At 43.8% G+C, this 23,383-nt stretch overlaps 1 protein-coding gene across 1 annotated transcript in view; it reads right to left on the bottom strand.

The window, feature by feature from the left end:
• The window catches only part of LOC310966164 (uncharacterized protein), a 43,961-nt gene extending 22,088 nt beyond the window's left edge, over nt 1-21,873 (bottom strand). Inside the window, exons 1-5 of the mRNA XM_083940007.1 lie at nt 21,613-21,873; nt 9,597-9,646; nt 8,800-8,887; nt 6,280-6,332; nt 6,002-6,154 (exon numbers count right to left, since the gene is read on the bottom strand). Of these exons, the coding sequence (XP_083796133.1) occupies nt 6,002-6,154; nt 6,280-6,332; nt 8,800-8,887; nt 9,597-9,646; nt 21,613-21,629 (361 nt within the window). The 5' untranslated portion in view covers nt 21,630-21,873. The remainder of the gene's footprint in view (nt 1-6,001; nt 6,155-6,279; nt 6,333-8,799; nt 8,888-9,596; nt 9,647-21,612) is intronic.
• Between the last annotated feature and the right edge of the window lie 1,510 nt (nt 21,874-23,383).

The following is a 23,383-nucleotide window of genomic DNA, read 5'->3' as shown; positions in this document are numbered from 1 at the left end:
AAATTAAAAGTCAGAATTTAGTGAAAAATGGCCATCACAAGTTCTGGGAGTCAAATGTGACCTAATGCAAGTCTTGTTTTATCCGGGTTACATGGCAAACCCCTAACATTCACTTAAAATTATAAAAAAAGCAGCCATTTCAGCAATTAAAAATCTGGAAATATTTGCTTGCCAAATGTCAAACTTGTTGCTGGCTCATTTTCTGTCGGCTCCTCCTCCAATACCAGCGCTTCCAAATGGGCTTTTTACTGCTTTGCATTTTAGTGCCTTTAAATGAAACGTATACTCCAATGATGATCAAACTAGCCGAACATCCCTTTAATACTAATTTTGCAAGGGAGGTGTTGATCATTATCCACAAACAATTAAGAACAGCCTGCTTCATTAACCCTCTGAGGTTGATGCCTGCACGTCTTAGCAATGTTGTTTCACTGTTTATATCACTATCTTATATGTATATCTGATCTATATATTGCCGGAGGCGGCAGACTCTCCTCTTCCGCATTCTTTTTACTGCAAGCTCATAGGTCGCTCACACGGCCAATAAGAAGACAGGAAGGAGCACTTGTGTCTTGCATCATTTGCCACTCAGGGCGCACTCACACTGTCCATCCGTACCGTGCCCTGTGCTTTAGGGTATGTGCTTTACAAAAGCTGGCTTCTCCCAAACGGGCCGTGGCCGGCAAACATACTTTAGCCGTTAAACGTGCTAGGGCACGGTACGGATGGACAGTGTGAGTGCGCCCTCGGTGTGTGGTTGGTGGAGCGTGGTGCCTGTCATCATTTTCTGTGAAACTAACCAATAGACACTCAGGAAATCACTAAACCTCTCCGGGAACCATCACCTTATCGTGGTGGAGAGGTTTGTGTGTTCCTGTGAACCGGGCGTTTGTGGGGATACTCACAAACCCCCGGCTGAGCTTCGGGGTGTTGGAGTTCACCCCGGTGGACGAGAGGGTCTCCTCCTTACGCCTGCGGGTGGTAGGGGGGAAAACTCTGACTGTTGTTTGTGCATATGCACCGAAAAGCTGTTCAGGGTATTCGGCCTTCTTGGAGACCCTGAATGGAGTCCTGCATGGGGCTCCAGTAGGGGACTCCATAGTTCTGCTGGGAGACTTCAACGCCCAGGTGGGCAATGATGGAGACACCTGGATAGGCGTGATTGGGAGGAACGGCCTTCCCGATCTATCTGACTTGTCGTCAGTTATTAGACTTCTGTGCTAGTCACGGATTGTCTATAACCAACACCATGTTGGAACATAAGGATGCTCATAAGTGTACGTGGTACCAGAGCACCCTAGGCCAAAGGTCGATGATCGATTTTGTGATCGTATCATCTGATCTGAGGCCGTATGTTTTGGACACTCGAGTGAAGAGAGGGGCAGAGCTGTCAACTGATCACCATCTGGTGATGAGTTGGATCAGAGGATGGTGGAAGATTCTGGACAGACCAGGTAAGCCCAAACGAGTAGTGCGGGTGAACTGGGAACGTCTGGAGGACGCCCCTGTCCGAGATATCTTCAACTCACATTCGTCCAGAAATGCTGAAAGCTTTGGGTTCGGAGGGGCTGTCTTGGTTGACACGTCTCTTCAACATTGGGTGGAGGTCTGGGACGGTGCCAAGGGAGTGGCAGACTGGGGTGGTGGTTCCTCTGTTTAAAAAGGGGGACCAGAGGGTGTGTGCCAATTACAGGGGTATCACACTACTCAGCCTCCCTGGTAAAGTCTACTCCAAGGTGCTGGAAAGGAGGGTTGGTCCTATAGTCGAACCTCAGATTGAAGAGGAACAATGTGGATTCCGTCCTGGACGTGGAACAACGGACCAGCTCTTCACTCTCGCAAGATTCCTTGAGGGGGCTTGGGAGAATGCCCATCCAGTCTACATGGGTTTTGTGGATCTGGAGAAGGAATATGACCGGGTCCCTCGGGAGATACTGTGGGAGTATGGGCTGAGGGGGTCACTTCTGTGGGCCATCCAATCTCTGTACACCCAAAGCAAGAGCTGTGTCCGGATCCTCGGCAGTAAGTCGGATTCCTTCCCGGTGGGGGTTGGCCTCCCGCCAGGGGTGCGCTTTGTCACCAATATTGTTCGTAATTTTCATGGACAGGATATCGGGCGTAGTCATGGTGGGGAGGGGTTGCAGTTCGGTGGGCTGAGGGTCTCGTCTCTGCTTTTTGCAGACAATGTGGTCCTGATGGCACCGTCGGTCAGTGACCTTCAACACTCACTGGATCAGTTCGCAGCAGAGTGTGAAACGGCTGGGATGAGGATCAGCACCTCTAAATCTGAGGCCATGGCTCTCAGCAGGAAACCGGTGGATTGCTTACTCCAGGTAGGGCATGAGTCCTTACCCCAAGTGAAGGAGTTAAAGTACCTCGGGATCATGTTCACGAGTGAGGGGAGGATGGAGCGTGAGTTTGGCCGGAGGATCGGAGCAGCGGGGACGGTGTTGCAGTCGCTCTACTGCACCGTTGTGACGAAAAGAGAGCTGAGCGGGAAGGAAAAGCTCTCAATCTACCGGTCAATCTTCGTTCCTACCCCGCGACCCGACCCCGGATAAGCGGATGAGATGAGATGAAGTCACTGAAGACTCACCGACTACTGTCAGCAAGTTAGTCTGATCCTTTTACTGCATCCTGACGCATCCTGAACAGTGGAAAGCACATGGACAAAAGTGCCGTTCTGGAACTGATTTGGCCGCCATGGGGATTACGGTGCTTCTAAGGGTGGATTTCTCCGACAGAAAGAAACAATAGAGATCCATCTGAAGATGAGTATCGTATTTTCCGCACCTAAAAACCTTCAAATTTCTCAAAAGCCGACAGTGCGCCTTATAATCCGGTGCGCCTAATGGACCAATATTGAGCCTCAACAGGTCTCGCAACTACGGTGAGCAGCCGTCGACTTTATTTTCCCCCGTAGAAGTACTAACGCGCGGTGTATGTTGAGATATAAGACTGCGCGAAGCGGGCTGTTTCATTTCCATTTGTGTGGTTGTGTAAAGACCCCAAAATGGCTCCTATTAAGAGACATGCTTACGACGCAGAGTTTAAACTCAAGGCGATTAGTCACGCAGTAGAATACGGGAATAGAGCAGCAGCGAGAGAGTTTAACATTAACGAATCAATGGTGCGGAAGTGGAGGAAGCAACAAGATGACCTGCGCCAAGTAAAGAAAGCTAAACAGAGTTTCAGAGGGAACAGAGCGAGATGGCTACAGTTGGAGGGCAAATTCGAACAGTGGGTTGTTGAACAGAGAGCAGCAAGTAGAAGTGTCAGTACAATCACTATTCGACTGAAGGCAAAAGCGCTAGCCAATACTATCCAGTTGCAGACCTGGAGCACAAGCCCCTCACTTGTCACAAGCCCCTTGCTTGACGGAAGTGAGGCAAAAGTTTTCGTTTCAAGGACTTGTGTCAAGTGAGGGGCTTGTGCTCTGGGTCTGCAGCTGGATGCTACTCGCGCTAGCACGCGAACTTAACAACAATGAATGTTCTTAACGTAACCCCAGCCTCGACTGTAGCGTCTATTCTATGCGCCTTATATATGAAAAAAGTTTCAAAATAAGCCATTCATTAAAAGGTGCGCCTTATAATGTGGTGCGCCTTATAGTGCGGAAAACGCATTGTGCATTGCTATTCACAAAAACGATGCGTAATTGTGACCTGATTGGCCAAAGTGTGCTTCTGTGCGCAATGCCTGAATTGGTCTGTTTCAATAGTCATGAACTTCCCTTTCCCGGGCCACATTAACCAGCTCTAACTGGGGGATCCTGAGGCGTTCCCAGGCCAGTGTGGAGATATAATCTCTCCCCCTGGTCCTGGGTCTTCCCCGAGGCTTCCTCCCAGCTGGACGTGCCTGGAACACTTCCCTAGGGAGGCACCCAGGGAGCATCCTTACCAGATGATCCTGACCCACCTCAACTGGCTTCTTTCAACGCAAAGGAGCAGCGGCTCTACTCTGAGTTTCTCACAGATGGCAGAACTTCTCACCCTATCTCTAAGGGAGACTCCAGCCCCCCTCCTGAGAAAACACTTTTCAGACGCTTGTACCTGTAGTTTTACGCTGTAATAGTGTTTTAGTTTTGTATAATTGATTAGTGAGCGTCACTTACTTATAGTCTAGATGAATGGATATGTTTTGGCCACTAGTTCTGCACACTGTTCTGGGCAGATGAAACTGTCTTTCAGAGAAATGCATTTCTTTATTTGTTTGTGATTTTTAGACTGAATATAACAGTGAAATCCTTTTCTGTCATGGCTGGTTGAATATATGAAGCATAAAACATGCAAATTATGTTAATATTGAAAATTGGGTGTTTTTGTATATAATAAATAGGGGTGTGTATTAGCAAGAATCTGGCGATACGATACAGGGGCAACGATATATTGAATTTCTTGAAATAATTTAATTGTAGGAAAACTGTAGCACATAGCATGCACAATGCTTTTACATGCTTAACATCAGCTTAAGATTATTCCTTAACTGTATAATAGGCAGGCTCAAATTTCTGAGGTTAAAAAAGAAAATGCAAAGTCACTGCAACATATGCTCTTTATGTGAAGGCTGAAAAAAATGAATATCTGCCTTTCAGTAAAAGGCTCAAATACATGCAGTCCCTGTATAATTTAACATAATACTTTTTCTACAATATCAACAGTCATTAGCTTAATGTGAAGAAAAATATGTAAACAATGTTACAATTAGGCTGTAGATGTTTTAAGATATCTGCTTCGAGGTTCACAAACAGTGCGAGGAGTTTTCGAAGAAGTTATCAAAAGAAAATATGGTCTCTATACCTTCAAACGTCCTTACACTTTTTCTGGCTGTTAACACAAATAAATTAGCATATACTCTCTCTATAATCAAATATGGAAGTGCTTGTAGGACTCTTAAATATTAACAAAAAACGTAAACTGTTCTTGACAAAAAGTAAAAAGCCCTGCAACATCCACTTTTTCAGTGTAATCTCAATAAAGGAATTTACCCATCCACCTAAATAAATAAAAGCTTGCAGGACTCAACAAAATATAAATATGGTAAACAGTCTCAGATACTGGATTTTACATGTTCCAGTTTCTATATCAGTGCTTATTTTTGCTTAGTTTTTTCCAACTAGCGGCCGGGGGTTAAATTGAACAAAAACGAACAAACGGCGTGAATATTTGCATGTTAATAGTTAATAATGTTAAATATCGATACAGTATCGTTAAATAAAATATCTCGATATTTATGTGTATCAATATTTTCTTACACCCCTAATAATAAATATTTAGTTTGGAAGAGAAACAGTTGTAATGCTATTTTTCTTCATTTGCACACATCCCATGAAGCTAGATATGCAGTATGAAGTCTCATTTCATCTCATGGTGAAAATAGAGTGAGAGACAACACTTTTTCTCAAAAAGATTTTCAGACATTCATTTTACATGTATCTACTATTTTTTTCATATAATACACTACTTTTGTGAACCAAAGACTTTGGTAAACTCATTTCAAGCACCAAAACAGTTTGTTCACAAGAGTAAAGGTGTGTTTTCATAAGAGATATGAAGAATTTGAAAAAGTGGAATTCAATTTTCAGCCTTTGGGCCAAATCTCTTTACACATTGCTCTAGGACAAATTAGGGCCTCACTATTCATAAAGCAGAGTTTGTAAAAGGGGAATTTACAAAAGTATGCAAACCCTGCGTGAATATAGCTTTAGACCTCAGAGGGTTAATGCTTGAATGAAAACGCTATTCTTCAAAAGAAATGTCATAAAATGGTATACAATTTAACAGAAGAAAAAAAAAATAGACTAAGATACTGAAGATATTTCACTCACATTGCTCAGCCCTCATTTGCACTTTTAATCATTTGTTTGAATTGGACTAATGGATTTATGTTGTGTATCAAAGTAGATAAACATAAAAAAACAGAATACACTATAATTCCTTTTACAAAACGGAAAAACAAGATGATCGGGTTAATAAGTAGGAGGAAGAAACTGGATCTTTACCTGCAGCCCGTTTTCTCTTTGGCCCCCTCTTGCTGGGCTTCTCCACCTTTGCTTTCTTTCCCTTTTTGCCTTTTTTTTCTTCGTAGTCGCTTCCTCCGTCTTCATCCTTCTCCTCTCCAAAGTCATTGTCTTCCTCATCGCTGCCAAAGTCATCTGCAGCAGAGTTACAGAGGGAAGTCAGTGAGCTGGCTACCAGTCTCCACTAATCAAATTCCACTTGTTTTCACAGAGTGCCTGAGCCAAACTTCTCATCTATATCAGATCATAGACTGACTTACCTGCTGAATCATTTTTGGTTTTAGAGAGCTTTTCATGCGACTCCTCACTGGAACTTAGAAATTAGGACAAAACAAAGTCTTAGCAACTAGAGTAAGGATACAGAGGGAGATCATGAACAAGGCACAGATTTTAACCTGCATTTTATTAGTCAAATAAATACTCAACAAACAAGCAATAGAAGATGGGTACTGAACCCTCTAGGACTACCAATGAAGATTACCCATTTAAATATAAATATTCAAATTATAAAACTAGAAATTAAAAAAAAGACATTGCCACTGCAAACCAGTGATGGTCCAGTTTACGCGCACACACACACACACACACACACACACACACACACACACACACACACACACACACACACACACACACACACACACACACACACACACACACACACACACACACACACACACACACACACACACACACACACACACACACACACACACACACACACACACACACACACACACACACACACACACACACACACACACACACACACACACACACACACACACACACACACGTGTGTTCTCTTCTGTTCCTAAGTTATGGTGTTGAATAAAGACCAGAAACATCATGTCACAGTGAAGATAACCTTTTGGATCTAAAATGTTATAACTTTATCTAATAGTATAAAGTTATAACATTTTAGCTCCAAAAGGTTCTTTGTGAAAAATGTTGTCATTCTGTAGGACTTCTTGAGTTAGGAACAAAATGAATTTGATCTTTGACCTCCAAAATCCCAAGATATCACATTGACAAGAATGAGATGGACAGGTGGAGAAAAAAGCAACCCTACGGTGGCTGTTTTGTAATGTTAAGTTGGTTCAGCTGGTCATCCAGAGAGTTAACAGAGGACGAGTTTTGTGTTAATGACGTTTTTATCATGAGGCCTCTTGTTGGTTCTTTGCAATAAGACAATTCACCATTACAAAGATAAGAAGTTAGACTTTGGTTTAACTATGAATTTAACTCTAAACATTACACCATCATTGAGATTTGTAGGTTAAACAGAAAGTTTGATAGAATTTAGCCAAAAACTGTTCGTCGGGAGGGTCCGATCTGTTCTCTGGGAACCAAACCTCCATCATCGTGTTTGTGGAGACATTTTCTCACAGTCTGCCCCGTCACAAGAGGCTCCTCCTCCACCAGGCAGTCTTACAGTCTCTGTAGCACTTGTACTTTTGACCACGTCCCCTCTCTTTAACCTCCTCACCCAGATGTTAACCTGGATAAATTCATTTTTTTCTGAAGGAAATCGATAAAACCCTTCACCCTTTGCTGTATATCAGTCGGCTCAACCCCAAACCCAACACATTTTCATTTTTAACTCTGTAACACTGTTTAAGCTAGCAGCTGGTCAGCTTCAGGTCAGTGGATGCTGCCTGCGTTCTGCCACCAGGAATTGTGCTGACGCCTGTTTACAGACATTCCAAAATGACCTATACTGGGAAATATATTGGCAAATGTAACCTTCCAGTTGACACATCTATTCTATTTGTTACTGCTATTGTATTTAATAAAGATGATGGAAGTCAATTCATCAGTTTTTTTCTACTGTGCATCATTATAAATAGTTGGTTTAAGTAATAAGTAGTCACAGCGGTAAAAAATAAACCATGTATAGAAATGTAAAAAAGGAAAAAATGATGTACCATAATCGTTTAATCATATTCATAGCGTCACAGTCCTCGGAATCGAATTATGAGGTGCCTAGAGATTCCCACCCCTCACAAAACCACCAGAATCTTAAATTCTTTTGGTCATACTGCCCAGCACTATATCCGTGATACATAGGTCAAGGTATTATGCCCCTGAGAAAACTATCAATCCCTGGACAATCCCTCTCACCCCCTCCACATGACACACTGAAGAGCAGTTTCAGCAACAGACTGATCCCCCCCCCCCCCCCCCCCGCTGCTCTAAGGAACATTACAGGAAATCTTTCCTACCCACGGCAATAAGACTTTTCAATTCATAAACCGCCGTCAGAGCCTTAATCACCTGGACTAAATCACATCTGTAAATTCTTGCACATTGCATTGTTGCACATGCTCTGTCCACATAATCATAGTATAGTATTTTTTAGTATCAAAATGTATATTATACCCATACTACATATCCCATACATATATCATATATTGCATGTACATATACATTTTATTTTACCATCATCCTTCCACTACACCTTACTATTCATTTATTCAGTTATCTTGCTTTATCTTGTTGTTATGTCTAAGTGTCCATGTTCCGTTCTGTGTTTCTACTTATTTCCTATACCCAGATTTTTTTTTTAATTATTTTATCTTATTTTTATTCTATTGTATTATATCATATTCAGTTAGCAGATTGCTGCAACAAAAAAATTTCCCTTCGGGAATGAATAAAGTAATAAGATATCTATCTATCTAAACTAGAAATGTAAAATAATCATTAAAAAAAAAAGGCACAGCACTAAACATGCTTAAGCACATCGTCAGTCCTACCACTCTATACCGAGAGCTCACCCCTCATCCTGCGAGTTCTTTGAGCGCTTGTGCTTGGGCTCACGAGGGGGTGCACGCATCTTCTTAGGCTTATTCTCACCATATTCGTCTACAGAGAAAGAACAAAATTTGAGGATTTCACTCGCATTCATCCACATACAAGAAAAGACAAAAGACAGAAAATGTTTCTCAGGTCGCACTCACACTGTCCTTCCGTACCGTGCCCCAGGACGTTTCAGGACTAAAGTCTAGTTCGTCAGACCAGTGTGAGTGCAACCGTACCGCTCGGTATGGTTGCCGTCCACGGCCCGTTTGGGAGGGGTGGGCTTTTGTAAAGCAGGTTTGTACATGTACGAGCACGAGCGTGCGCACAAGCATGAGGCATACGGCGGTTCTGACGTCATTTTATGTGCGCCTGTTCGGACACAGAAAAAAGGAGGGAACATGTGCGGACATTTAAAACAATGGAGGCGAAAGGTTCACGTTGGTGTGATGCAGAGGTGGAGTGTTTACTGCAGATTTGGTCGGATGAAAATATTTAAAAACAGCCAGACAAGACGCACAAAAACTCAGAGGTCTTTGGAAAGATTTGTAAACAAAGCGACGCATCGCGATGAGGTCAATCAATGCGTGTGACGTGTTACGGCATGATGACGTATAGGCAACAAGAAGCATTCGCCGAGGCCCAGGCAGTGTGTTTACAAACGGGCCTGGGCCGCGGTGGGGATCAAATTCTGAACAATAAAAAACAACATTTCAGAATAAATCAAGGATTTACACTCCAGTGCATATTAAAACACATATCGAGCATATCTTACCTGCATCGTCAGACTCATTGAATTGTGAGTAGTTCACCACTTTCTTGTTTCTGTAAAGAAGCATACATGTATCACATTTCATTTACACATCACACAGTTACTTCACAGCCAATACGTGGTATTAGACATGTCATAGGAGGCTGGAGGGGGTAGGCAACAAAGATATAATAGGCCCTGTCCAGCAATTTAACAGCAACAGGTTAGCTATGTATGAATGTCTGGATTGTTTAATTTGGTATGAGAAGCCACAAACAGCACACTGGTCAGCCTTCTACAGTTTCCAGGGCTAATTTGCCAAAGTGTATGAGGGAAGCCTCAGGTGACAGCAGCTGACTGTAAGGTAACACACAAACACCTCTAGAAGCTGTGTTGGTTCAAAAGAAGATGAAATTAAATAATTTTGGGCACTGGTCACAGAACTGAGGATCCTAACCAGGTAAAATACCACGATGGAGAAACGTGTGTGCGTGTGTGTGTGTGTGTGTGTGTGTGTGTGTGTGTGTGTGTGTGTGTGTGTGTGTGTGTGTGTGTGTGTGTGTGTGAGAGATAGTTAACAGTGTCAGAAACTTTTAGTACGTATGACATTGCCATGTAGGCTGGGGCATAAGGGTTTCAAGATCATTCAAATCAGCAATTCCATTAAACTTTCCAGTCCCCTCAGGACTCCATTAAAATTTCGACTTAAACATTTTTATTGCAGCACAGACTGCTATGCCATTGTTCTACTGCCGAGTCTTGTTCCATTTCATCCCTACTGACCGCCAGAGGCAGTGCTTAACACTGAATGTCTTCTGTCTCGTGCATGCGCAGGTTGAGTATTAATATCAACCAAGTCACATGTGACCTCGGATGACCCCCGGCTCGGGTATAAGTTCTGGTGTCATCCACCAGACAACTTCCTTTTCATCTTCTCGCTTTGCAGGTTAACGCTTGTTACTGCGGTATCATTAGCTTTAGCTATAGCTATACATTTGGCTCGACGCTTGTAGCCTCGCGATCTTTAGATCAGAGTTGCATATTGTTCGCCCTCCAGAGGCTACAACAAGCTGTCCGTTGAGAAGGATTGGTGATTACAGGCCGTTCCGCTTTTTGCCGGGACGGCGGATGCCCCGATCCTCGTTTGTCACTAAATAAGAAGAACAAACTACCTTCATCTGATAAGGTCGATTGGTTTGTTATTATGCTAGCAGGAGTTAGCAAATGTTGATACAGTATCAGTGAAGTGGGTGCTCTTGCTCCCCTCTCCTTGCCTGTATCGTTGTTTTCTTACTTCATGGTGTTTTCGCTAATGAAGCAAGCTCATTTTTGTAACGTTACTTTGTTGTTACATGTCCTGTAGCGGCTAGCGAAGTGGTCTTGCTCAGGCTGCCCTGAAAGGACGCTAGTTTTCGCAATCGCTCCTAGATGCAGATCGGTCTCCTTCTACACTGAGGGTGTATGTGGCTGCTATTTCATCACAGCACGCCAGGATCAACAATGACACAGTGGGAAGCCACAGGCTGCTGTCCCGCTTCTGGAAAGGGGCACTGGGATTACACCCTCCTGGCGCCGCTAGAGCTCCTGCATGGGACCTGCCCCTGGTGTTGGACGCCCTATGCTTGCCATCTTTTGAACCGTTGGCACAAGCAGAGCTGAGGTCGTTGTCTGCCAAAACTGCCTTCCTACTGGCCATCACTCGGCGAAGCGTGTAGGTGAGCTGCACGCCTTGCCTGTGAGCAATTCATGCTTGAGGTGGAACTCAGACGGCTCTGGCGTTACTTTGTGGCGAAACGCGGCTTTTCTTCCTAAGGTGCTGGCGTGTTCGCACCTCAACCAGCCTATCCATCTGGCATGATTTGAACCCCCATTAAATGAGGGGGGTGACAACTCTTAGCTGCTGTGCCAGGTGCGGGCCCTTAGAGCCTATGTACTTTAGAATTGAGGCTTTCCGATCAGATCTTTATCTGTCACGGTGGACCTAGAAAAGGTCGTGCTGTGACGAAGCAATGCCTGTCCCACTAGATTGTGGACGTCATAGTCTCTGTGTTTCGACATCATGGGCTGCCTTGAGAGGTGTGCCCTTGGAGGTCATATGTGCTGCAGCCTCATCGGCATCACCAAGCACGTTCTCCAGATATTACAATGTGAATGTGGCTACCCCCCATCCATTGGGCGTGGTTTTCCAACGGATTCCCTCCAACTCATCCGTATAGGTGGGTATCCGGGATTCCTTGTGACTCTGTTGGTATAAGTCATCCAGTGTTAAGCACTGCCTCTGGCGGTCAGTAAGATGAAATAGAACAAAAGTTACGACTACGGTTAACTACAGTTCTATGAATCCTGGATGACCGCCAGAGATCCAGGTCACTCAGAATCTCGTGAACTGCGAGCAGATTCTGTAGGAAGAGATCTTGTGGATGACACCGGAACTTATACCCAAGCCGGGGGTTATCCGAGGTCACATGTGACTTTGTTGATATTAATACTCGACCTGCCCATGCGCGAGACAGAAGATATTCAGTTTTAAGCACTGCCTCTGGTGATCATCCAGGATTCATAAAACCGTAGTTACATTCGTAACTTTCGATTTCAATCAACAGATCTTTGTTTTTACAACTCTTTCACATGTTCTAATTATTAAATTATTACTACTACTACTATGAATGGCAATGACTTTTGATTAGTCATTATGTGATATAAAAAAAAATCGAATAGTTTAAGCGAATATTGTCTGGTCTTGTTTTGTTTTTACTGGCACCGGTAAAACGTGTGACATGTCTACAATAACAGAATGATATTTAATTGTGCAAGGTTTGTGGTGAATTTTGAGCCATATTTAATATCTCCCTCTCTTGCCTTCTCTATGCCCCATCACATTGTTGCAGTGTATCAAAACAAAGGAACAACATGTAAGCATGTCTGAGGCCACCCATACAGCCCTAACTCCAGCAGGAAAGCTTGTTCTTGTAAGTCTGCCACCAACTCCCTCCACCAAGAACAGCTAGGTCAAAACTCCTACCACTGTGAGCAATCAACCCATAATCATCAGGGTTTTTACAAAGGCCACACGGGAAGTCACCACTACCCATCTACCAGTCCCTGAAGGCTACATTGCTTTTTAATGTATACTTGATGTATGAGTGTTTTCTTTAGTGATTAGAGAGGCTGCTCTAAGTAATTGTACGTTTCAAAAAGTGAAGTTATAAACTTGACAGAGTAAATAGAATATAACTTTTAGCTTCTGAAATAATCAATGTACACTGCTTGTGCATAAATGCAACATGCCCCCGTCTCTCTGAAAAGGAAGCGGTCTGCTGATAGCAGTTCTACTCAGTTCACATTTTAGAGAATGTAATAAATATTTTTCTCACTTCTATATAATTTAATCAACATTTTCATCACTAACCATGCATTCACACCAAAAGCGATGGAGGTGATGAAAGCGTCAAGCTGCCATTTAAAATCAATGTAAATGACACGATGACGGGCGGCGCGTTCCGTGTAGCTGTGCTGTGACAACCAATCAGCATTGAGATTGCGCTAAGCGTCATCCAAGTTCTCTGTGACACATCCAGGGGCTCACCAAAGCCGCCATTGTTGCAGTCCTTGGGGGAAACCAGACTGTTCCTATGGATATAATATAATGGATATAACTATGAACTGTGGGTGGCAGCGACGTGCCTTTAGGCATCTAGTCTGCCGGAAATCCAGAAGAAGAAGAAAGGAGTCAGTGAAGAGTGAAGCGTATCCTGGTCTGATCTTCCGGAGATCGGGCAACACCAATACAGCTACAGACTGACGGCCTGAGCTCACTACAACACAACTGCTCTTTTAAGAGCCACACACTTCCTCTGAGAGCTCATTTCCGTTCTTTTAAAAGCATTCAGACCCCTGGTTAGCACTAGCATCACTTCCATTGAGCACAACTGCAGAGTAGGCTGAGCCAAGGGTTAGCTTCAGTTAGCTAGCCGCCTTGGCTGCTACCTGCGATAGACGCGATGATCAAAAATGTGACAAATATGAGCAAGAGACACGTAAATCCAGTTCCGGGCGATTTAATCTCCACCATCACTTTTGGAGTGAAAGCACGTTAAGAATGCTTCTACGGATAGGCAGGTAAATCTGTTATCTGTAATGTCCCCATTCAGACACTTCTGGCTGACATTATTGTTTTTTTCAAGGCTGTAGCAGGCTCAGTTTTAAAGCTAGAGTGAAGCTATAAGAGACAGACAAAGCTTTTCCTCACAGCGCCAAACATGTTGGTGTGTTAAACTCCATATCAGCAGGGAAACCTGACCTCTCAGAAGCTGAGGGAGAACAACATCAGGGAGGTCTGGGAAGGTGTGAGGACCTTCACAGGTCACAACACAAAGACCAGAGCTACAGGGGGGACAATGGAGAGGGCGAACGAGCTGAATGACGGGGGAAATAAAGAGGATAGAAGGAAAGGAGTGGGACCCACTCACTGTGCAATTAAAAATCTACTCTTACATACCTGGACACTTCTTTTCTTTGTGCAATAACTTTATCCACCACTTAAGTGCAATCATTTGATCTTACTGCTCATTTCTGTCATATACAGTCATACATATTTTATCTTATACATTTCCTTTAGATGAAACTTATCTGATTTAACATTCTGTGAATTTTATTTAACCTGTATACTTACATCTACCTCAAATATATTTGACTAAGAGTTTATTGGTTATCCTATACTGTAGGTTTTTTTTTTTTACCTCCCTTGTGTTTTTGTAAGCTGCTGGAAACACAATTTCCTTGCGGAAGTCATCCAAAAGGATCAATTAAGAGAAGTCTAAGAGCCTACTCAGACTGTCCTTTTGGCCGCGGCCAAAACCGTTTTTTCAGCTAAAGCCTAGTACCTTTAAGCAGTGTGAGTGAACCCGCTCCGCGCTCAACTGCGGCCAGCGGACCGTCCACGGCCCGCTTGAAAGAGGTGGGCTTTAGAGGAGCCGTTTGCACATGTACGAGCACGAGCGTGCGCACGTGTACGAGCACGAGCACGAGCCCTACAGCAGTATCGTTATGTCCACCTGTTCGGACATGTAAAAAGAAGGACGGACCATGCGCGGACATTTAACAACAACAACAATGGCGGTGAAAGGTTCACGTTGGTGTGGTGTGGAGGTGGAGTGTTTACTGCAGATTTGGTCGGATGAAAATATTCATGCGCGGAGCGGGTGCACTCACACTGCTTAAAGGTACTAGGCTTTAGCTGAAAAAACGGTTTTGGCCCCGGCCAGAAGGACAGTGTGAGTAGGCTATCAGTCTATCCCCTTCCAGGGCTCAAATACCTCGTAATAATAGTGCATGTAAAATTTAAAGCCGAACACGACAGTTGCCCCGTGGGAACACTTTGGTTTCAAACAGAATGACTGCGGTGAACCACTTCACCTGAATGCACCGGAATGTCGCATTTGTTGGACACAATAGCAACTAAACGTGCCAATACAACAAACCTGCATCTCCACCTGAAGCAGAACCATCCGATGTGTTTTGTTAACATCCATTTGATTTATTGTTTCAGTTGTGTGTGTGTTTTTATTTCAGTTTTATTGACTTTGAAACTGGTGATGCATTACATCTTCTAACAGTTAAACAGGAATGAACGCGCAGTGTATGTAGGCAGGGAGCAGCAGGGTTTTTTACCTGCTACACAGACTAAATTTGTTATTGTGACAGGCCTAGCTCTGACAGTTCTTCTTTGTCACTCTTAAAACAGTTGTGCTGTGCTGCCATGGGCAGCTGCTGTTTTACAGGGGCAAAGAAGAATTAATCACCTGAAACCTGTTAAAAGGAGCTAACGTTGCAGTGACTATGCATTTTCTTTTTTAACTTCAGAAATTTGAGCCTGCTTATTACAGTTAAGGGATAACCTTAAGCGGATGGTAAGCATGTAAAATAGGGATGGGTAAAAATATCGACTCAGCAATCTTCTGAATCGATTCAAGCCCCTGGCCAGTGGGGGCGCTGTGACCAACACCTTCGTGGGATTTGCGCTGCACGGACGGGGGTCACACTAGACCTAACCATAACAATATGGCGACCGGTGTGAGTAGCAGCAGCAGCGTTAAGTCAGCGCCTTCAAACCTGAAAGCAGACATGTGGATTCACTTTTTATTCCCATGCAAACATGGAACACAGGAAAGAGATAAAAGTAAGGTGTTGTGCAAACTTTGCCAGGCGGTTCTTAAATAATGTAGCAACACGACAAACCTGCGAAACCACCTGAGCCGACACCATGCAGACAGTCTGCAGCAACCTGTGGCTAAATCCGCGGATTCAAAACAAACGCAACTCGGCAGATCCCTTATGTGCAAACTGGAGCCAGGTTCTGTCCGGGCACAGAAGTTAACAGAGCCGGTGGCTGTCTTCCTATGCAAGGACCTGCGGCCGTACAGTGTCATCGAAAACGAGGGTTTTAAGATGATGGTACACAGGCGCGAACCACAATACGCCATACCAACACGCAAAAACATGATAGACGTCGCCATCCCGAAGCTGTACCTTAAACTGGTATTGTTGTGCGGATGTTATATTTTCAGTTTGTTTTTTTGACCAAAATGCTACGAGTTATTTATTTAGTTTGCAAGCGGAAAGAAATACATAATTTAAGCTACATGAACTTCAGTTCAGTGTTAATACAGCACTGTCATTTTTAAAATACTTTTGTATACTGATGTTTTATTACCCAAAATGTTATGAGTTACTTTACAATTTCCAAGAGGAAAGAAACGCACAATTTAAATTCACATGCGCTGTAGTTCAGTATTTAAGCAGTGTCCTGTTTTATCATGCTATGAGTTATACCACAGCTGTTCATAAGGCATGAAACAAAATAAATTATTTGAAAAAATTATCTGGTACTCTTACGTGTGTATTTCTAGGTGATACTGAATCGGCATTTCAATCAATATTGATTCGAATTGATATCGAATCAAATCGTGAGATTCTTAATACCCAGCCCTAATGTAAAAGCATTGTGCATGCTATGTGCTACAGTTTTCCTACAATTAAATTCTTTCAAAGAAACTCAATATATCGTTGCCCCTGTATCGTATCGCCAAATTCTTGCTAATACACACCCCTATTTATTATATACAAAAATACCCAATTCACAATATTAACATAATGTGCATGTTTTTATGCTTCATATATTCAACCAGCCATGTGTTGGTGAGGTGGTGATGGCTGTGGTGCAGGTACACAGGACAAGGATGATGTGTTTTGGTGGTAGACAGAAGAGGATTTCACTGTTACATTCAGTCTAAAAATCACAAACAAATAAAGAAATGCATTTCTCTGAAAGACAGTTTCATCTGCCCAGAACAGTGTGCAGAACTAGTGGCCAAAACATATCCATTCATCTAGACTATAAGTAAGTGACGCTCACTAATCAATTATACAAAACTAAAACACTATTACAGCGTAATACTACAGGTACAAGCGTCTGAAAAGTGTTTTCTCAGGAGGGGGGCTGGAGTCTCCCTTAGAGATAGGGTGAGAAGTTCTGCCATCCGTGAGAAACTTGGAGTAGAGCCGCTGCTCCTTTGCATTGAAAGAAGCCAGTTGAGGTGGTTCAGGATCATCTGGTAAGGATGCTCCCTGGATGCCTTTTTTTAAATGTCAGTGGCAAAGACAGATGCATATAAACAGATATCAGGACCGCCGTCAATGCTCATGGTTAGGCATGTGCGCACGCTCGTGCATGGGCATCCGTGCTTTACTAAAGCCCACCTCTCTCACCTGGTCCGAGGCCGGCAAGCGGGTGTGCCTGGGCCCGTCAGTTGTACTCGCACTGGTCAAACGAACTAGTCTTTAACGCAGGAGAAGGAGAGCAGAGCGCAGAAAAAGGGACTCGTCTCTCTGCACCAGATGAGGGGCATACCCCCTCCCTGTCTGATACGTTCAATGAGATCCTGCAAGAGAGTGCACCAAATAATAGGTAGGGTATTCTGTTCTGACTTACTGTATATGTGACAAATGATTTTATCTTTCTGTGACATTTTTTATTTTATGTGACAAAAATGTTTATTTATGCACTGGCCCTATTTATCTTTCTCAAATGTCAGGCAGAGGGCAAGCTCAACAGTTACCGTAATTTCCGGACTATAAAGCGCACCTGACTATAAGCCGAACCAGCTAAATTTAGGGTAAAATACAGATTGCTCCATATAAAAGCCGCACCCGACTGTAAGCCGCAGGCGTTTTGATGTGTAATTACCGTAGTATATAGGGGTTCCTGCTACCACGGAGGGGATTGTCGGGACAGAGATGACTGTTTGGGAACGCAAAGCGTCCCATTTATTAACAATAAATCTTTCAATCATTCAATCAAACTTTCACATCTTTGACATGGCGAACAGCATTCGTGCAGAGTAGAAAATAATACAACGGTGCAAAGTAATACAAAGTGCTCGCCTGTAACACGGCAGTAAAAGTGCAGTCCCGCGGCCGTTTACGTTATCAAAATAACCAGCCTACTACCGGTGAAAAGTCAGTTCTTCATGCTGCCTCCTCCAACGTCTCACCATTGATTCATTGATGTCAAGGGTACGTGCAGCAGCTCTATTTCCTTCTTTGACAGCCAGATCGATTGCCTTTAACTTAAAAGCAGCATCATATGCACTTCTCCGTTTGTTTTCCATGTTGAGGGTGTTTGCATGAACACTTCCTTCGCGCAAACTGTCGCTGACGCTCTCCTACTCTTTGTTTTGCTCTCGTTACCTGGCGCCAGATGTCTGCCTCGGTCTCGCGCATCCTCGGTAGTGCGCGCCCCTGGTTACCGTAAGCCGTAGAAAAGCCGCACCGTTGAATAAGCCGCAGGGACCAGAACGAGGGAAAAAAGTAGCGGCTTATGGTCCGGAAATTACGGTAGATGGTTATCTGTCTGAAGTCCCCATCTCCAGAAGTGATAACCCTCTTGCAAACTGGGAGATAACAAAAGCCGCTTTCCTGATATGGCAAAGATGGCACGCAAGTACTTGTCTGCTCCATGCACAAGCACTGACAGCGAGAGACTGTTCAGTGCTGCAGCTCATATTCTCGATGAGAAGAGGAACAGACTTTACTGTGATAAAGCAGAGAAGTTGCTCTTCATCAAGAGAAACCATGCCACTTTACCTGAAGAAGTAGAATATGCTTGTGTCTAGTGTTTAAATATTTGTTTTCCACTTTGCACATCCGTAATTCTTGGTGCATTTGTTGATGTTAAAGGCCTACGGTTAACATTCTTTGTTTTGATACACTGTTATGTTGTAGGCCTACGGAGGGAATATTGTTATATCTTCCAGCAGTTGCAGTCTTGTTCTGAATGCACTTTGTTGTAGTAATCCTACAGAGAAAATTTTAAAATGCACTGGACTTAAACGACTATGTTTTTATCTCATCTCATCTCCAACCGCTTATCCGGGGTCTCGTCGCAGGGGCAGCAGCTCTAGCAGGGGACCCCAAACTTCCCTTTCCCGCGCCACATTAACCAGTTCTAACTGTGGGATCCCGAGGCATTCCCAGGCCAGTGTGGAGATTTAATCTCTCCACCTGGTCCTTCCCCGAGGCCTCCTCCCTGCTGGACGTGCCCAGGAGGCATCCTTACCAAATGCCCGAACCACCTCAACTGGCTCCTTTCAACGCAAAGGAGCAGCGGCTCTACTCCGAGTTCCTCACGGATGGCTGAATTTCTCACCCTATCTCTAAGGGAGACTCTAGCAACCCTCCTGAGAAAACCCATTTCGGCTTGTACCCACGACCTCGTTCTTTGGCTCATGACCCAGCTTTCATGACCATAGGTGAGGGTGGGAACACAGATTGACCGGTAGATCCAGAGCTTTGCCTTCCGGCCCAGCTCTCTTTTCGTCACAACGGTGCGGTAGAGCGACTGCAACACCGCCCCCACTGCTTAGATTCTCCGGCCAAACTCACGCTCCATCGTCCCCTCACCCGTGAACATGATCCCGAGGAACTTGAACTCCTTCACTTGGGGTAAGGACTCATTCCCTACCTGGAGTAACAATCCACCGGTTTCCTGCTGAGAGCCATGGCCTCAGATTTAGAGGTGCTGATCCTCATTCCAGCCGTTTCACACTCGGCTGCGAACCAATCCAGAACATATTTAATTTTACAATCTTTCAGCAGGCAAGTCACTTATTATAGGCTTGTACATTATTATTTATCATGTACATGAGTGGGGTCAAGTTAAATATTTTATTTTATATTGTGCATTGTTGTAATGTCAGTGCTAAATAAATATTTTCATACTTTTGTAATTGATTTATTCTTTGAATTGCAATGCCTTCATTTTAGTAGTTAGTACACAGTCAGCCATAAATGCAATGACACTTAATTGGCATAATAATTTATTCCTGTGTTTCGGCCTCATTTTCTGTTTGAGCCAAGAATTTTAATTTCTGTGCATCCCTAGTTCTCAGTCTTCCTCTGACATCAGCCAGCAGCATTAATTTACTGCCAGCACTGAAACGGTAGATCTGCTCTCCCCAACAACGACACTTTCTTTGACTAGTACATCCAGGGTTTTTTTGCATTTTAAATTTGGAGGTGGCCGTCTCGCTGAAATTGGCTGCCACCGCGCTGGAATCTTGATGGAAAGCCAATATACTGTGGTTACCCTCTCTGTGGCTAGATTTTTAAAAAATGTATTAAAAATATTTTTTCACAATTTATAAATTCCTTATGAATATTTAAGGACATGATTTTGACAAATGTAGGCTATTACATGTATTTAGCAAGTGTAGCCTCCGCTAGAGACACAGGAATGCCAGCACTCGCCGAGACGGTTTGTTTTTCCCTAAACTTTATTTCATATCATAGCCGGTGTAGTCTCTGCGAGTGCTGGCATTCCCGTGTCTCTAGCGGAGACTACACGGGCTCCAGGAGTAGGCAGTAGCAGGCAGATTAACATCTAGTGTATGTGCCATAGATAGCAGGCTGTACTGCACATCATGGTGCAAGTGTAGCTATATAATTAGCATAACAAAGCTAACCTAATCGATTAAACCATCTGTTGGTTGAGTCGATTGAAGAGCAAACCGTGTTGTCACTATGGAAACACCACCACACGAATGACCACAGTCCAGGTCCAGGTGACAGAGTTAGAATGCTTACGATGCTAATCCTGACAACTAGCCTCCGAGGAGAAGTGAGGGTCAGAGGCTAGCTGTCACTCAAGAGGCCACACCCCTAATTATTCAAACACTTTAACATCCAATAAAATATAAACTAGCCTGGTACAAAAAGATTCACCCCCTTCAGTGTTGTCATGGAGATATGACCTTAACATACAGACTAGAATGTTTTTCTGTCCCAGACCTTAAACAGGTTTAATGATGCTGTGAAATCGGCCTGTTTAACATGGGGGTCAATGAGAAGCTGCTCTATTGTGAAAATGGCTGCACGTGTTTCTTGACGAGCGTGCAGGTTTCGTCTCTCGTGCACGCGCAAATTTCATCATTTCATATTGTTCTGAGCTGACAGAAATTATCTCAAAGCAGCATCGACATGCCTTGTTTGCGCGGCAACAAGATCAAATCCCGAGACCACCCCCACCTCCGGTCGTTTTTTTCTTTGGTGGTAGGGGGTGTTCGCGTTTGGATGAATGGGTAGCCATTTCATTCTCAATCAGAGAGGGAAAATTAGTATTAGACCTGGCATATGTGAGACGTAAAACGTAGCTGGTTAAATTACACCGCCCAATTTCCCGCTTGCCCCACACGGCGGACAACCAAACACATCACGGACTCGTTTAAAAGCACGATAGACACGATACAGCGGCGGGCAGGCGTTATCTCCGAGAGACATGGCGAACCGTCAACACCGCTAGGATCCATGTTAGAAAATAGGGTGCACATGCGAGAAGGGAGGCACACACGTTCCCATTTTTTTCATTAAATAAACACACTCCCAGTTCATAAAACACAGCACGGTCGAGACGTGCATGTTTTCTGCAATGCCTGCCAGCACGGTGTCGTTATTAACTGACGGAGAGCAGATTTAGTACACCTACCTCACTGGTCTTGACATTTTGCAGGAATACTGTAGATGTTAAGGATGTAAGAAAGGGGGGGGGGGGAAGAAATATAGATTCCCGCTCTGCAAAACACCAAGGGGAGCGAGGTTGGCTCAACTCCACCGTCCGAGCTAGCGCGTGGAAATAGCAGTGCGGCAGGGGCTTGTCCTCCAAACGCAAATAGTCTTGTTTTTTACCTTCAGCTACTCAAAATGGTGATTAAAACAAACTGAAACTGCAGTCTGTGTGCAACCGAACCTCGCGGCCTTGAGGGGTGGGTCCTCGAGGACAAGCACCGCCCCTACGGGGCCATGAGAGGAGTAACGTGACCTCCCGCTCCTCCAATTGGCTGATTCAAACGACACATATCCTTTGCATTGGATACTTTAGCTGCATGTTTCAACACTTTAGCATATAGTTCCCCGCCTCCGTTAGCATGCTCGGTTGAATTAGCACTTTTAAGAAAACAAAACGAGGCCCTCACTTTGGATGCAAGTTGAATTCAGTGTAGGTCCCTAAAGACCATAAAGCAACATGGCAATTATAAGTTACAACCTGCACAAACATTATGTATATGTACCGATCTAACATAATATATTTCAGGACTCTACATTTTCAGATTGTATGTGTATATGGGTAAATAACCCCTTGGACCAAATTACACAGGTTTCACAAACGTGATTTGGCAAACACATTCTTTATTAATCTAATCTCACTGTGGCAACTGTCCCTTTAAATCCTACATCTAAACAAAGAAACCACAGTGCATCCATAACAGATGGATCTCAATGTACAGGGTGGGACAAAATATCAATATCATACAGCTTCCTCTTGTGATATGTTATTGATAGGCTAGCACCACATATCAATATTTTTATTTATACAGTCATGCGCTCTTAACAGATTCCTGTTTCTTCTTTCTCATCTAAATAACAGACAAAATTTCTGTGTCAAAGTTTTCTTTCCTGATACTTGGAGTAGTCATCATACTGCATAGTCAGACAAATTCAGTGGGGTCAATAAGCTGCAGACGTGACAGAAATATAGACATGGCACTATTGCTGTTGCTTATCCAAACTCAGGTCCTCTAAAAGACACCAGACATAAGGAAGGTAACTATGCCATCTTCATATGGACGATACAGTATTTAATTCACAGCAACATACTATGTGACTACAAGCAAGTATTTTTTCACACCAAACGCGAATGACGCAAATACATTTGTATTGCTCATATTTGACACATTTTTGATCATCACTTCATCACTTCAATCGCAGGTAGCAGCTGAGGCGGCTAGCTAACTGAAGCTAAACCCTGGCTCAGCCTACACTGCAGTTGTGCTAAATGGAAGTGATGCTAGTGCTAACAGGGGTCTGAATGCTTTTAAAAGAACGGAAATGAGCTCTCAGAGGAAGTGTGTGGCTCTTAAAAGAGCAGTTGTGTTGTAGTTAGATCAGGCCGTCAGTGATTTAACCTCCGTAGCTGTACAGGTGCTGCCCTCAGCCTTACTCTGCACTGACGGCTTTCTTCTTACTCTGGATTTCAGACAGACTAGATGCCTAAAAGGTGCTGGGATCGGCTCCAGCCCCCGCAACCCCGATAGGGACAAGTGATTGAAGATGGATGGATGGATGCCTAAACGCACGACGCTGCCATCCACAGTTCATAGTTATATCCATTATATTATATCCACAGGAACAGACTGGTTTCCCCGAAGGACTGCAACAATAGTGGCTTTGTCGAGCCCCTGGATGTCTCAGGAGAACTT

This window comes from Echiichthys vipera (genome assembly GCF_963691815.1).
Source record: "Echiichthys vipera genome assembly, chromosome: Y".
NCBI lineage: Eukaryota > Metazoa > Chordata > Actinopteri > Perciformes > Trachinidae > Echiichthys > Echiichthys vipera.
This window is presented reverse-complemented; position numbering and strand designations above follow the sequence as displayed.